General features: G+C 44.0%; 1 protein-coding gene across 1 annotated transcript in view; it reads left to right on the top strand.

Annotated features, from left to right (window-relative positions):
* Positions 1-1,200: 1,200 nt before the first annotated feature.
* The window catches only part of NIPAL3 (NIPA like domain containing 3), an 88,988-nt gene continuing 77,750 nt past the window's right edge, over positions 1,201-12,438 (top strand). Inside the window, exon 1 of the mRNA XM_007935731.1 lies at positions 1,201-1,293. Within this exon, the coding sequence (XP_007933922.1) occupies positions 1,201-1,293 (93 nt within the window). The remainder of the gene's footprint in view (positions 1,294-12,438) is intronic.

Below are 12,438 nucleotides of genomic sequence, written 5' to 3'. Positions count from 1 at the left end.
TGAGGTTAGTTGATGGGGTGATCTTTGTAACCTAGCTAGCCCCCTGCTCATTTGCACAAATTCTCAAGTATTGTCTGGCAGTTTTAGACATCAAAGGCACCTCAATTACCTAAGAAATTCCAAGGATTATCTCTTGGGAACCAAGGATTACAGGCCAATTTATTTTAGGTGAAGTAATTTGTTACCATGTAGTATGATATGTATTTTACCATAAGGAGCCCTTAGCGCTTATGGTAAGGTGTTTTGGCTATGCCTCCCGCAATAATAAGGGCTTATACTCTCTCTCTCTTCAGCTATTTAGTAGAATAGTTTGGGAAGCACTAAAAATATCAGTCTGATGAAGTCAACAGGAATTACCATCACTAGTTTTACTTGAGCCTGCATTATTACCCCCACTTTACAGGTGAGTCAACTGAGTTTCCAAGAGGTAAAGTGACCAGTCACACAGATCTGCTACCTCCCAGTCCAGTGTCACCTCATCTATGCCAGGCTGCTGGGTAGCAGGCCACTTCTTCCATCCTCCATGCAGATAGCTTTTCTGTTCATTGTTTCCTTCCTGGTCCTAGCTGGGTTCGATCCACATGGTTGGAATCCAGATGGTTCTATTTTTATGGCCTGGGATTTATTTTTGGAGGCCTAGGAAATAGACCCAGGTAACCTCTCCTTTTTATACTCAGGAGCCTATGGAAAAAGGAAGATTTCAATTAGGATGTAGTGGGAGGAAGGAAGCAGAGTGGGAAAAGAAAGGGGATTTTTAAGGGCCGGGGAGAGAGGTTTTGGGGTAGATGAGTCATGTCTTTATTAAGGGCTCCAAATGCCTGATACAATTTTTTAAATGGCCTCGTTCCTCACGGTGACTTGTGCTTTGTCCTGACAGTATTCTCTTCTCAAGTAACAAAACTGGGCTCAATGTTTCATTGTATATGCATTTTTAATGTTCCTCCCTAACCCTAGAGCACCACAAGATTCAGAAAGTGCACCCTAGTGTGTCTGCTTGGGAGAGACCTAGAAATCGGCTTTTCTCTGAGTGAAGCTGTGAAAAAGGGCTACGCATCAACAAAAGAGCCTTAAAGTGAGGAGGAGAAGATGGCTGGTGGAAGGAGGTAAACAGCACAAGGAGAGATGGCTGCCGACTTTGACCTGCTTACCATCAGCACCAGCAACCAAGCCCAAGCCCATGGGATATGTAATTAGACCACCATGGAGGGAGCCCACAGCGCAGACCTGCAGCTGCAGCAACTCCCACCCACAAGCAGTGCTGTCTCCGTGAGCGAAGTTTCCTTCTCCTACAAGGCAAGGGCTTTTTCTGATTTGGTATCTTGTGTTTTTCTAACAAGAAAGTAACACAGTGAAGTATTGGCTAACAGGTGGGTCCATAGTCTGCATGCCTGTAGCTTGTAGAAACACAGACCCTACACACATACACACACACACACATCAGAACGTGTAATCAAAAGAAATGTTCATTAAAATACGTAAAAGGTAGGGAAGTAGAGAAACATCTTAAAAGAACAACAAAAAAAGGAATGTACTCCTACTTAGAATATTTGATTTTTTAAAAATCACTTACTCTGTTACTTAGGGACCCCTTGTGGTCACATTTCTGTGTGTTTCCTTCCTGTCTTTTTCTGATAAAACAAACCTGGGTCACATTGTACATAAAGTTTTGTATTTTGATTGTTTCACTTAACCTTATTCATGGAATATTTCCCCAAGTCATTAAATCGTGATTGAAAATGAAATCAGACCAAACACAGGTCCCTGCCCGGTGGGCAGTCAGACCAAAACAGTTCACACACCAAGCGATTAAGAGGAGAGAAAGTTATTTATTGCAAAGTTGCAATGCAAGGAGACAGGTCCGTACCCAAATCTGACTCCCTGAATTAAAATGGAATTACAGTCTTTGTAAGTTTTAGGAGAGAGGGTTATGCATATTCATAAAAACTTAAGGAATTTAGGTGTCAAATAGTTGATGATTGGCTGGAATTTCCTTCACCTCGGTTTAAAGGGACAGTCGTTTTTTAATGCAGTGCACTTGTGAACCTGATGAATCACACCAGCTTCCTGTCATCAGCTGATCAGGGCTTAGGCAGAGGGAGAATGTTTGTTCCCAGCAACTTTGTTCCTGTTTGTCTCATTGCACATGTCTGCAGGCCAAGGTTAATTTTCAAGTTGTCTCCTGAGACACATTAACATGCTTATCACCTGTTTCGAGGGGAGTAGCATGAAAAGAATGTACAAAGTGACTTTTCATTCCATTCAGTTCTTAAGGAACTGAGTTATTATGTTTACTTATTTGTCTCCAACCGGAGATGCAGGCTGAGCTTTGACTCCACTCAGTTTCAAAACCATGCTTTTTAAGTTTCCCGGTACGCTGTTGAACTTCTGTATCCAAATTTGCTCGACAAGTGTATTGTTACGTATTTGGGCTATTTCTAATCTGGGGTGACCGTAAACAGTGCTGCAGTGAACATCCCAGCGTGTAAATCTTTCTTTGTCCTCATCTCTGGTGAGCTGTATTTCTTAGGTATAGTCATCGAACTGTGATTCATAGGCCAAAGGGAATGAACGTTTTTAATAATCAGGGGTTCTTAATATCACAAATGCATGTTTCTAAACATCTTTCAGTGCAACATCTGAATACTTGGATTTATTTAAAATAATTTTTTCCTTTATTTGTCGGAGATTGATAATACCCTAGAGCTGAAGAAGGCTTCAGAGGTCATCAAACCCCCTAATTTTATGGATTGGGAAAGTGAGGCTGAGAGGTGGCGAGTGACATATGTCAGGCTGATAGCAAGTTTAGAGGCAGAGCTAGAATATTATTTGGTTGTTGTTGGTCAAGTTCTCAGTCATGGCGACCCCATGTGTGAGTGGAACTGTGCTCCATGGGGTTTTCAAGGCTGTAACCTTTCAGAAGCGATTTCCAGGCCTGTTTTCCAAAGTGCCTCTGGATGGGTTTAAACTGCCAGCCAAGCCCATTGAGCATTTAACTGTTTGTGTCAGCCAGGGACTCCTTACAATATTATTAGTTTTAGATCATAATAACCAAGAAAGCAAACCCACTGCCATCAAATTGATTCCAACTCACAGTGACCCCCATTGGGTTTCCAAGCAGTAAATCTTTATAGAAGTAGATTGCCCAGTCTTGCTTCTGCAGAGTGGCTAGTGGGTTTGAACCACCAACCTTCTGGTTAGGAGTCAGATGCCTTAGGCACTGTGCTACCAGAGCTCCTTTTAGATAACAATAATGATGTAATAATAATAATTAATACTTATTGAGCTTTTATTTTATCCCAAGGGCAGTGCTTATTTTTTATATGCATTTTCTCATGTCACCCTCATAGTGATACTATAAAGTATATACAGTTTTCCTCATCTATAAAATGGAGATGCAGCCTTCTAGCATAGCTATGAGGATTAAATGAATTCATCCATGTCAAGCACTGAGAACAATGACCCATACATAATGGTCAATGTCTATCAAGTGCTTGCTGTTATCATTTTCATCTCCACTTTGCAAATGAGGACTCTGAGACACATGAAGGTTATTTAACTTGCCCCCATCAGTAAATTCTGGAACCAGAATTTAATCTGATTCAGACTGGCTATGGAGGCATGTTCTTAATCACTGCCTCCCTGGTCTTTGGCTCCTCATCTATTACTTTTTCTGCTATATCACTGTAGTAGTTCAGTTTGTATGTCAATTTGGCTGGACCTGGTTGAATGGCTTGGCAGCTGGTGGTAGTTATTCCCCATGAGGAGACTGGCAATCAACTCCATGGTGGGATCTACCACAAGCAGCTGAGTAGCTGCCTTTGGGATATGATCTGCTTCCTGTATATAAGGAGAAGCCTTGGGAATAATAGCTAGCATATGGCACACTTGGACCCTGCATGTAGCCGTGTCATTGTTCAGCAGGCTGCCATGCTCTGCCAACCTTGGGACTTACAATGAACTTGAATTCATGGCCTGCCATGTGGTTTGGTAACGTCGGGACTGTGCCTTTTTACTTGTCAACCTTGGGCTTCTCAGCCTCAGCAGCCAGCAGCTGTCTGAGTGAAGAAACACCTCTAGCTCCAGTGGGCTGGGAGTAGGAGGCAATGCTGGAGCTCAAGGTTGAGGGGCTTTCACCCAGCCCATAGAGCCTGGCACTTTGAACTTGGACTTAAAGCCTCCAAACTATAAGGGAATAAACTCCAGTTTGTTAAGGCCATCCCATGTGTGGTATACTCTTGTCAGAGTGGCACTAGGTAACCAGAACAATCACATTCTAGTACAGTGAGTCACCATACTATGCTGAACAAGGGGACAAGGCAGAGAGGACCGTATGGAAGTACCATTTATTAAGTGAGCACCTTTCTCTGAAAATTTTGATAATTTTTATTCCTCTGTTTAGAAGGGTATTCTCAGGGCTTCTTCCCACAAAGGGTAAATGGAAAGGTTTGTATCTTTTTAATTCCATCTGAACAGGGAGGCAGAATATGTTGTTGTTAGGTGCCATCGAGTCAGCTCTGACTCATGGCGACCCTGTGTCCAACAGAACAAAACACTGCCTGGTCTTGTGCCTTCCTCACAATCCTTGCTGTGCTTGAACACATCGTTGCATCAGCTGTGTCAATCCATCTCATTGGGGGTCTTCCCCTTCTTTGCTGACCCTCCACTTTACTCAACATGATATCCTTTTCCAGGGACAGGTCTCTTCTGACAACATGACCAAAGTAGGTGAGACAAGGTCTGGCCATTCTTGATTCTAAGGAGCATTCTGGCTGCACTTCCTCCAGGACAGATTTGTTCATTCTTCTGGCAGTCCATGGTACTTTCAGCATTCTTCATCAACAGCACAATTCAATTCTTCTTGGTCTTACTTATTCATTGTCCAGCTTTCATATGCATATGAGGTGATTGAAAATACCAGGCAGAATATACATATGTGGAAATTATGAAAATTTGTCTGGAGTTAGACTTCTTCAAGAGCAGCAGTTGACAATAGCGTTCACAACAGAATCTGTCATGCCAAGGAGGACCTAGTAGTTAATATCCGGTCACATCAGCTTCAGAGCCAAAGTGTCACAGTTTTCTCTGTGTTGGCATCTTGTTCTGATCTTCCTGTGAATGCCTGTTATTTCTCCTCCCTGTATAGCTCATACATTCTTTTAAGGCTGTGACAGGAAAAATGGTAGGCTGAAAGTTGGGAGACCTGGGTTCCTGGCCCAGCTCAGTCATCACTGGCTGTGCGACCTTAGGCAAGTCCATCCCTTCTTTGAGCCTCAGGTTCTGCCTTTAGAATGAATGGATGCGGTTCATGAATGATTCCTAATCCTGGCTGACCACTAACTACCTGGGGATGTTTAAAAAAAAATACAGATTTTGGGGCCCTCACTTTTCACCCCTGTGTCCCCACCATCCTACAAATTGTGATTCAGGAGCTCTAGGGTAGAACTCTGGAATCTGCATTTTATAAAACTTTCTCAGGTGAGTCAGAGGACCAGCCAAGTGTGAGAATTTATCAACCCAATCTATCCACTAAGGTCCCCTCCCCACCAATTCTGTCATCTTAACAATCAAGATCTTAGGCTACCACATCCTAGTCACCCTTGTAGGCCCTGGGTAATGGTTCAGTAGTACAGCAAGCAAAGCAAACTCTTTCAAAGGGACACTATCACTATATCATCTTTGTAGGCACTGGTATGCCTCAGAATGCATTATTCAAAACATCAGAGTTGCAAGTAAAAGAACATTTTTCTTAACTGAACTTTGTATTTTTTGGCCATGGTGGTGTAATGGTTAAGCACTTGGCTGCTAACTGAAAGGTCAGCAGTTCCAGCAGCTGCTCCGTGGGAGAAAGATGTGACAGTCTGCTTCTGTAAAGATTACAGCCTTGGAAACCCTATGGGGCAGTTCTACCCTGTCCTGTAGGGTCACTGTGAGTCAGAATCGAATCAACAGCAATGGGTTTGTTTGTTTGTTTTGTAAACTTTATATTGCAGTCTAACACACATATAGAAAAGTACACAAATCATAAGAATCAGATGTTGAGTTTTAACTAAGAAAATGAACCTGTGTAACTGGCACCCAAATCAGGAAACAGAGGTACTACCCAAAAGTCTCCTCAGGCCGCATTCCAGCTGCTATCTCCCCTCAGGGGTACCACCCTCCTGCCCTGTCAGATGATCTGTTGACGGTGGCACTCTTCTTGTCTTTGGGAGGAATTTTAGGAGCCCTGGGCCAACCTGAATGTCACCAGAGCCTCGCATCTTTTAAGTCCTGAATGCCTTAATTCTGTGAAGCAATAAGAACATTTCATTTTGCTTTTTGATGCCCAGAGTCTAATGCCACTTACAGTGCCTTGATAGAAACACGCTCTCTCCCCAATAAGATTTCTAACAAGTTTCCATTTTAATCAAAAGTTCAATTTGACTACTTAATCACAGAATATCTTCATGCCATTGCAAAGATAAATAAGCCATGATGATGCCTCAAAGTGCTTAAGAGTTGAGGTGGGAGACAGGTGAACAAATGATCCTGACCTGGTTGAGAAGTACCAGTAGGGTAGAGGGAAGAAGCCCTGGGTTCAAATCCTAGCTCTGTCCCTTCCTGGCTGGGTGACTTTGGACACAGGCCTTAACCCCTGAGATCCTCTGCTGTCTGATGTATAGTAGTACATTCCTCTTTCCTTTTGCACAGCTCTGTGGGTACATGAAAAAGCATCTAGCCCCACACACTAGCCATACAGGAAATGTCTGACTCAGAAGTGCCATGTGGTTACAAAGAGGAACAGATGAAGGTGCTCAGTCTCAAAGGAAGGTTAGTTAATCCTGCTAGGAATGAGGGTTGGGGCTTTCTAGGGGGAAGTTGTCGCCTTGTTGATTGTTTTAAGGAAAAATTATGATCAGACTACAGGGTAGCCCATGGAACCCAGAGACAGGAAGGGCAATGAGACTTGGAAGATGTTGGAACTCACACCACACCCTCCAATGAAAGAAGATCTGATTTGCCCAGCTTGGGTCAGGTATCTACCCTAGTCCAATCAGTGATGGCCAGGGGTGTGGGGCATCATCCTCCAGCAGACATGGTTTGTGAGGCTCCATCACTGTGGGCAGGTCTCAGCTGGGCAGAATGCCCTCCAAATCATCTCTTACCTTTGGAGAAAGGAAAACGTTAAGGACCCCCAAATCTGACTTGATCAGTGGGATAAAGTCGGGAGCAAGCAATTTGCCTTTGGGTTGCAGCCCTGCCTCTTTCCCAAAAGGGTTTGAATTCTGGATGTGTGGTGGGGGGCAGGAGACTCTGTTGAAGAGAGACTAATCGTCTGGGCAGCGCAAAACACCACTGGCACTGTGGAGCTGTGCCTCAGCCTGGAAGAGTTGGGTCTAAGTTTCTTTCACTGAGAAACAGGGATTTAACTGACGACCTACTATGTCCCTGCTAGTGCTGGGTGGGGTGGAGGCTATACAGATAACTGAGATACGTCCTCCCTCAAGGAGCTTACAGTTTAGGAGAGAGGTGGGGAAAGGCATTCCTACAAATATCCACCCTTCAAGACAGAATTTGTCACAAGAATAGAGATACAGCAGGGTATTAAGAACAGGGACTTTGGAGTCAGAGAGATTAATTTCAAATCCTAGTGCTATTACTATCTAGCATCATAACCTTGGGCAGTTGTGTAACCCCTCTGCAGGCTAGTTTTACATCCATGCCATCAGGTGGTTATGAGGATAGCTGAATGTACAGACGAGGAAACTGAAACTCCCTCACCACCCTCTGTGCATCTGCCTGTAGAAATCCTACCCAGCCTTCCATCTTCAGCTCAAGTGTCACCTTTTACATGAAGCCTTTGTCAGTCTTCCTGCCAAGAATTTTACTAATTAAAACTGCAAGCAAGAATTTTGTTTATTACTTTTATCCTGGCTTGCATAGCCAAGTAATAATTACTTGTAACAATAATAAGGGAATATACCAGGGACTGTGCTAATCCTCACAAAAGCCTCATTAGGTAGGTACTATTATAAGTCATTTTACAAGTGAAGAAACTGGCACAGGCGGGGTCACTACCTTGCTGGAGGCTGCTGGAGGTTATCTAGTGATAAAGCTGGTATTCAAATCAAATCTACGATGCCAAAGCCCTTGAGGGCACAAATGGTTTGCACTGGACTACTAACCTAAAGGTTGGTGGTTCAAACCCACCCAGTGGCACCAGGAAAGAAGAGCTTGGAGATTTGCTTCTGTAAAGGTCGCAGCCAAGAAAACCCCTTGGAACGATTCTACTCTGTAACACATGGGGGCGCCATGAGTTGGAATCAACTTGGTGGCAACAGGTTTGATGTTTTTTCTCCTCTCTCTGCATTGTGCCAGGCGCTCTGCAAGCCCCTTCCTGTTCCCTGATACTGGTTATTAAATGTTGGAATGACAATTATGGGGAAGATAGTGCCTCACCTGCTGGAGAAGGTGAGTGTCAGGGGCCATGCTCCCTCTGAAGGCTCTAGGGAAGAATCCTCTCTTGCCTCTTTTAGCTTCTGGTGGTGGCCAGCGGTCCTTGGCATTCCTTGGCCTGTGGCAGCATCTCCTGGCTCTGTCTCCATCTTCATGTGGCCATCTTCCCTCTGTGGTATCTATGTGCCTGTGTCTCCTCTCCTCTTATAAGGACTCTAGTTTACCTGCTCTGGTAGCATAGTGCCTAAGGCACTTGACTGCTAACCAGAAGGCTGGTGGTTCAAACCCACCAGCCCCTCCTCGGAAGGAAGATGGGGCAATCTACCTCAGTAGTGATGCCGGCTCAGAAACCCAAGGAGGGGTCGCTATGAGTCAGGTCTGACTCGGTGGCACATAACAACAACAACCAGTTCACTTACTCCAGTGTGACCTCACCTTAACTCACTATATCTACAAAGGCCCTATTTCCAAATAAGGTCCTGTTCTGAGGTTCCACATAGACCTGAATCTTTACCAGTGTGCTGGTTGTCATCAAGCTGACTCCAACTCATGGCAACCCCTGTGTGTGAAACTAGAACTGTGCTCCATAGAATTTTCAGTGACTGGTTTTTTGAAATAGATTTTCAGGCCTTTCTTTTGAGGCAGCTCTGGGTAGACTCAAACATCCAGCCTTCTGGTAAACAGTCCAGTATGGTAACCATTTGCACTACCCAGGAACTCCCATGAACCGTTGGGGGCTACTATTCAACACAGTATACCCAGTTGCAGGTGTAGCAGAATCTGGGTAGACTCTTGCACCCCTTGCATTTGAATGTGAGTAACTGGGGGCAAGCCAGGAGGAAGAGGAATTTATACTTACCTGCTTGCAGTTCTCATCCCAAAGGATTGTGGAAGGTGAGTGTAAATAGCAAATGATGACTAGTCTTGTCACTGTGATATTTAAATAGAGGTATTATTGGCAGAACAAGGCACTCTGATGGCGTAGTGATTAAAGCATTCAGCTGCTAACCAAAAAGTCAGCAGCTGGAATCCACCAGCTGCTTCATGGGAGAAAGATGAAGCATTCTGCTTCTGTAAAGATTTACAGCCTTGGAAACCCTATGGGGCAGTTATGCTCTCTCCTAAAGAGTCACCATGAGTCAGAATCGACTCAGTGGTAGTGGGTAGTAGGTTTACTGTTGGCAGAAGGAAAGGAGACCTGGGGAAGAGGAGATTCAAGGTGAGGTTTCACTTGGACACAATCATCCTAGCCAAGTTTCCTGCCTCTGGCCTTTGGCTGCTTTTCTGGAAATAGTTTCTTTTCTTTCAGAGGTGTAGCTGATAAAATGTCAATTCTTGGAAAATATTGACACCAGAAGGACTCTGGGAGCTGTTGCTGATAATAATGATGACACTAAAGATGAACCATAATAGCAGAAAGAATGATCTTAGTATTACATGTTTGGTGATATTTCAACATTTGCTCTGTTTTATTTAACATAACAATCCTATGAGTGTTTACAATTACCTCCATTTTTCATATGGGAAAGCTGAGGCTCAGATTAGTATGGTAATTTCCTTAAAGTCACACAGCAATAAGTGGCAGAGATGGGATTCCAGCCCTGGTCTGCTTACCTTTAAAGTGCATTCTGGGAAGCTGCAACAGAGAAGTGACTTTGTGGCTTTGGGTTCACCCTCACCCCCATGTTTGGGTCTGTTGGAGCTGTGGCTAGAAGCAGCTGAGCCTGAAATATCCTACTGTTTGCTGGTAGTTTTGTCCTCACTCCACTTCCCTTGCCAGTAATATTCCCCATTTGGAGACTTTGTTGTGTTGTTAATTCCTGGTTTATGCTTCATGTCCATGTAAATTAATAGAGACTCCTTTCATTCCCAGAGTGTCTGGATTTGGATGCTATGTGGTTACCCTAAGTATAAGACTCCTGACAGTTGGAAGACTTACTTATCCACAAAATATTAGGGACCAACGTAATATGCAGAGACCAGTATTTCAGTCTGGCCCTGCCACTTGTACACTCTGTGACCTTGGCCAAGTCTTGGGCGTACTGTAGTTAGTGAGAGCTCAAGCATGACCAGTCTCCCTAGAGGTATTTTTATTTGAAATGAGGGTAGCCCTGGCCTCTCCTCCATCCCTTCTGCCCCATTTGATGGTTTAGACTAAGGCCTCGACTCTGCCCAGTGAAGAAAAGACAGTCAGGAACCCGACTGGATATTGCCTTAGCATAATCAGCCCCAGTCTGACATTGCCAGTGAAGGAACTCAAGAACTAAAGATGTCACAGGTGAAAACGCTGGCACAAGGCCACCTCCAGGCAGCCTCTGGTGTGGCTGGGTAAGAGCACGCCTCTCAGTGGGGATGCCGTCCATCTCAGCCTAGAAGCCCTGTGGAAGCCTGTTCATCGTCATAATGCAAGCCTCCACTGATAGACAGATGGTGGCTGTGCATGAGGTAAGGGGCATTGGCCAGGAATCAAACCCAGGTCTACACGGAAGGCAGGAATTCTACCACTGAAACTGCCACTACCCTCACTGCCTGGCCACCCTCATTTTACACTTCTCCAGCTCTGAGTTTTGAAGTAGGAATTTCCTGTCAGGAGTCCTCCTGGTTCACTGTCTCAGCTGAATTGCCCCACACCAGACCCTTGAGGAACAGCTCTAAGTGTGGGTTCAAGCTGTGTAACCCCTAGGCAGGGAGCGACTTCTTCACCTGACTTTAAATGCTCATAAAATTGAACCAATCACAGCTTCACAGGGGTTTTGTGGCATAATCAGTGTTGATGAAGCCCTTTGAAACTTTTGGATGAAAGAGCATTAGTTACATTGTGCTGGTATTAATCATGCCTGTCTGTAACCAGTTATTATGTATGGAGGTTAATATGCTTGTGGAAATGATACTGAGGGCTTTTCAAAGAAACCCTAGTTCCCTCTGTTGTTAGTGGGAAAGTAGCACTTACAAGGTGTGGTTAATTTTTTTCCTAATTTATTTTGTCACCTTTGAAGGACACCTCAGAGAGCACATAGAGACAAAATGGAGGAGTAATTACCACCTGGACACTGGAAGTCAGACTTCTAGTTTCCAGTCCTCGTGTCCTTAACCCTGGGCAAGTTATTTTACCTTTCTGAGCCTAACTTTTTTCATCTACAAAATTCTTCCAAGTTATGTGCTAAAAATAGGTATCACGGAAGTACCCACCTCATAGGATGGTTTGTAGCCCAAACTAAGTGATACATGGAAAGGGCTTAGCACTGTGCCTGACATATCGTAAGCACTCTACAAATATCATCCTTTATCATTGTAAAAACCTTTTAGCCATGAATATTTTGTTCCTCAGATTGGTTTATCCTTATAACTTTTACAGAGTTCATTTCTAGATTCCACTTCTCAATCCTCTCCTTCCAGAACAGTATTGACTTGTTGCCATGAGTTGGAATCGACTCCATGTCAAATGGTTTAGGAGTCACTTACCCAAAGGCTGGAGGTTCAAATCTACCCAGAGGCAGCTTATAAGGAAGGTTTGGCAATCTACTCCTGAAGAACCAGCCGTGGAAACCCTGTGGAGCACATTTCTACTACAGTTCTACTCTCACACATATGGGGTCACCATGAGTGGGAATTGACCCAGTGGCAACTGGTGATGGTGGTGGCATGTGTCAACTACTGCCCACTCCCCTTCTTTATCTTTTTACTTCCATTTGGGTCAAATTGTTAACAACACATTCTTAGGCAATAAATTCTCGGACCTTATACATGATCAAAGTCCCTCTGGGTAAGAATAAAATAGTGGATACCAGTTACAGGTTGTGTTTGGGTTTAGGTATAGATTGAAATAGAAAATAGCCAAATAGTAGCAATTTCTTATGATTCACCACAGTAATAAGCACTACTGAGGTAAGTGTTTTCCCAAAATTATCTCCGAAATGTTTATATATTGGAGGACATTTTCTTTGTTGGTTACCAGGGGTGGGAGGGAAGGGGAGGGAATGCTGTTAGATAGATAGAGATAAATAT

The sequence above is a fragment of the Orycteropus afer genome, unplaced genomic scaffold (assembly GCF_000298275.1).
Source record: "Orycteropus afer afer isolate SDZICR_OR568_19922 unplaced genomic scaffold, OryAfe1.0 scaffold00031, whole genome shotgun sequence".
Taxonomy (NCBI): Eukaryota; Metazoa; Chordata; class Mammalia; order Tubulidentata; family Orycteropodidae; genus Orycteropus; species Orycteropus afer.
This window is presented reverse-complemented; position numbering and strand designations above follow the sequence as displayed.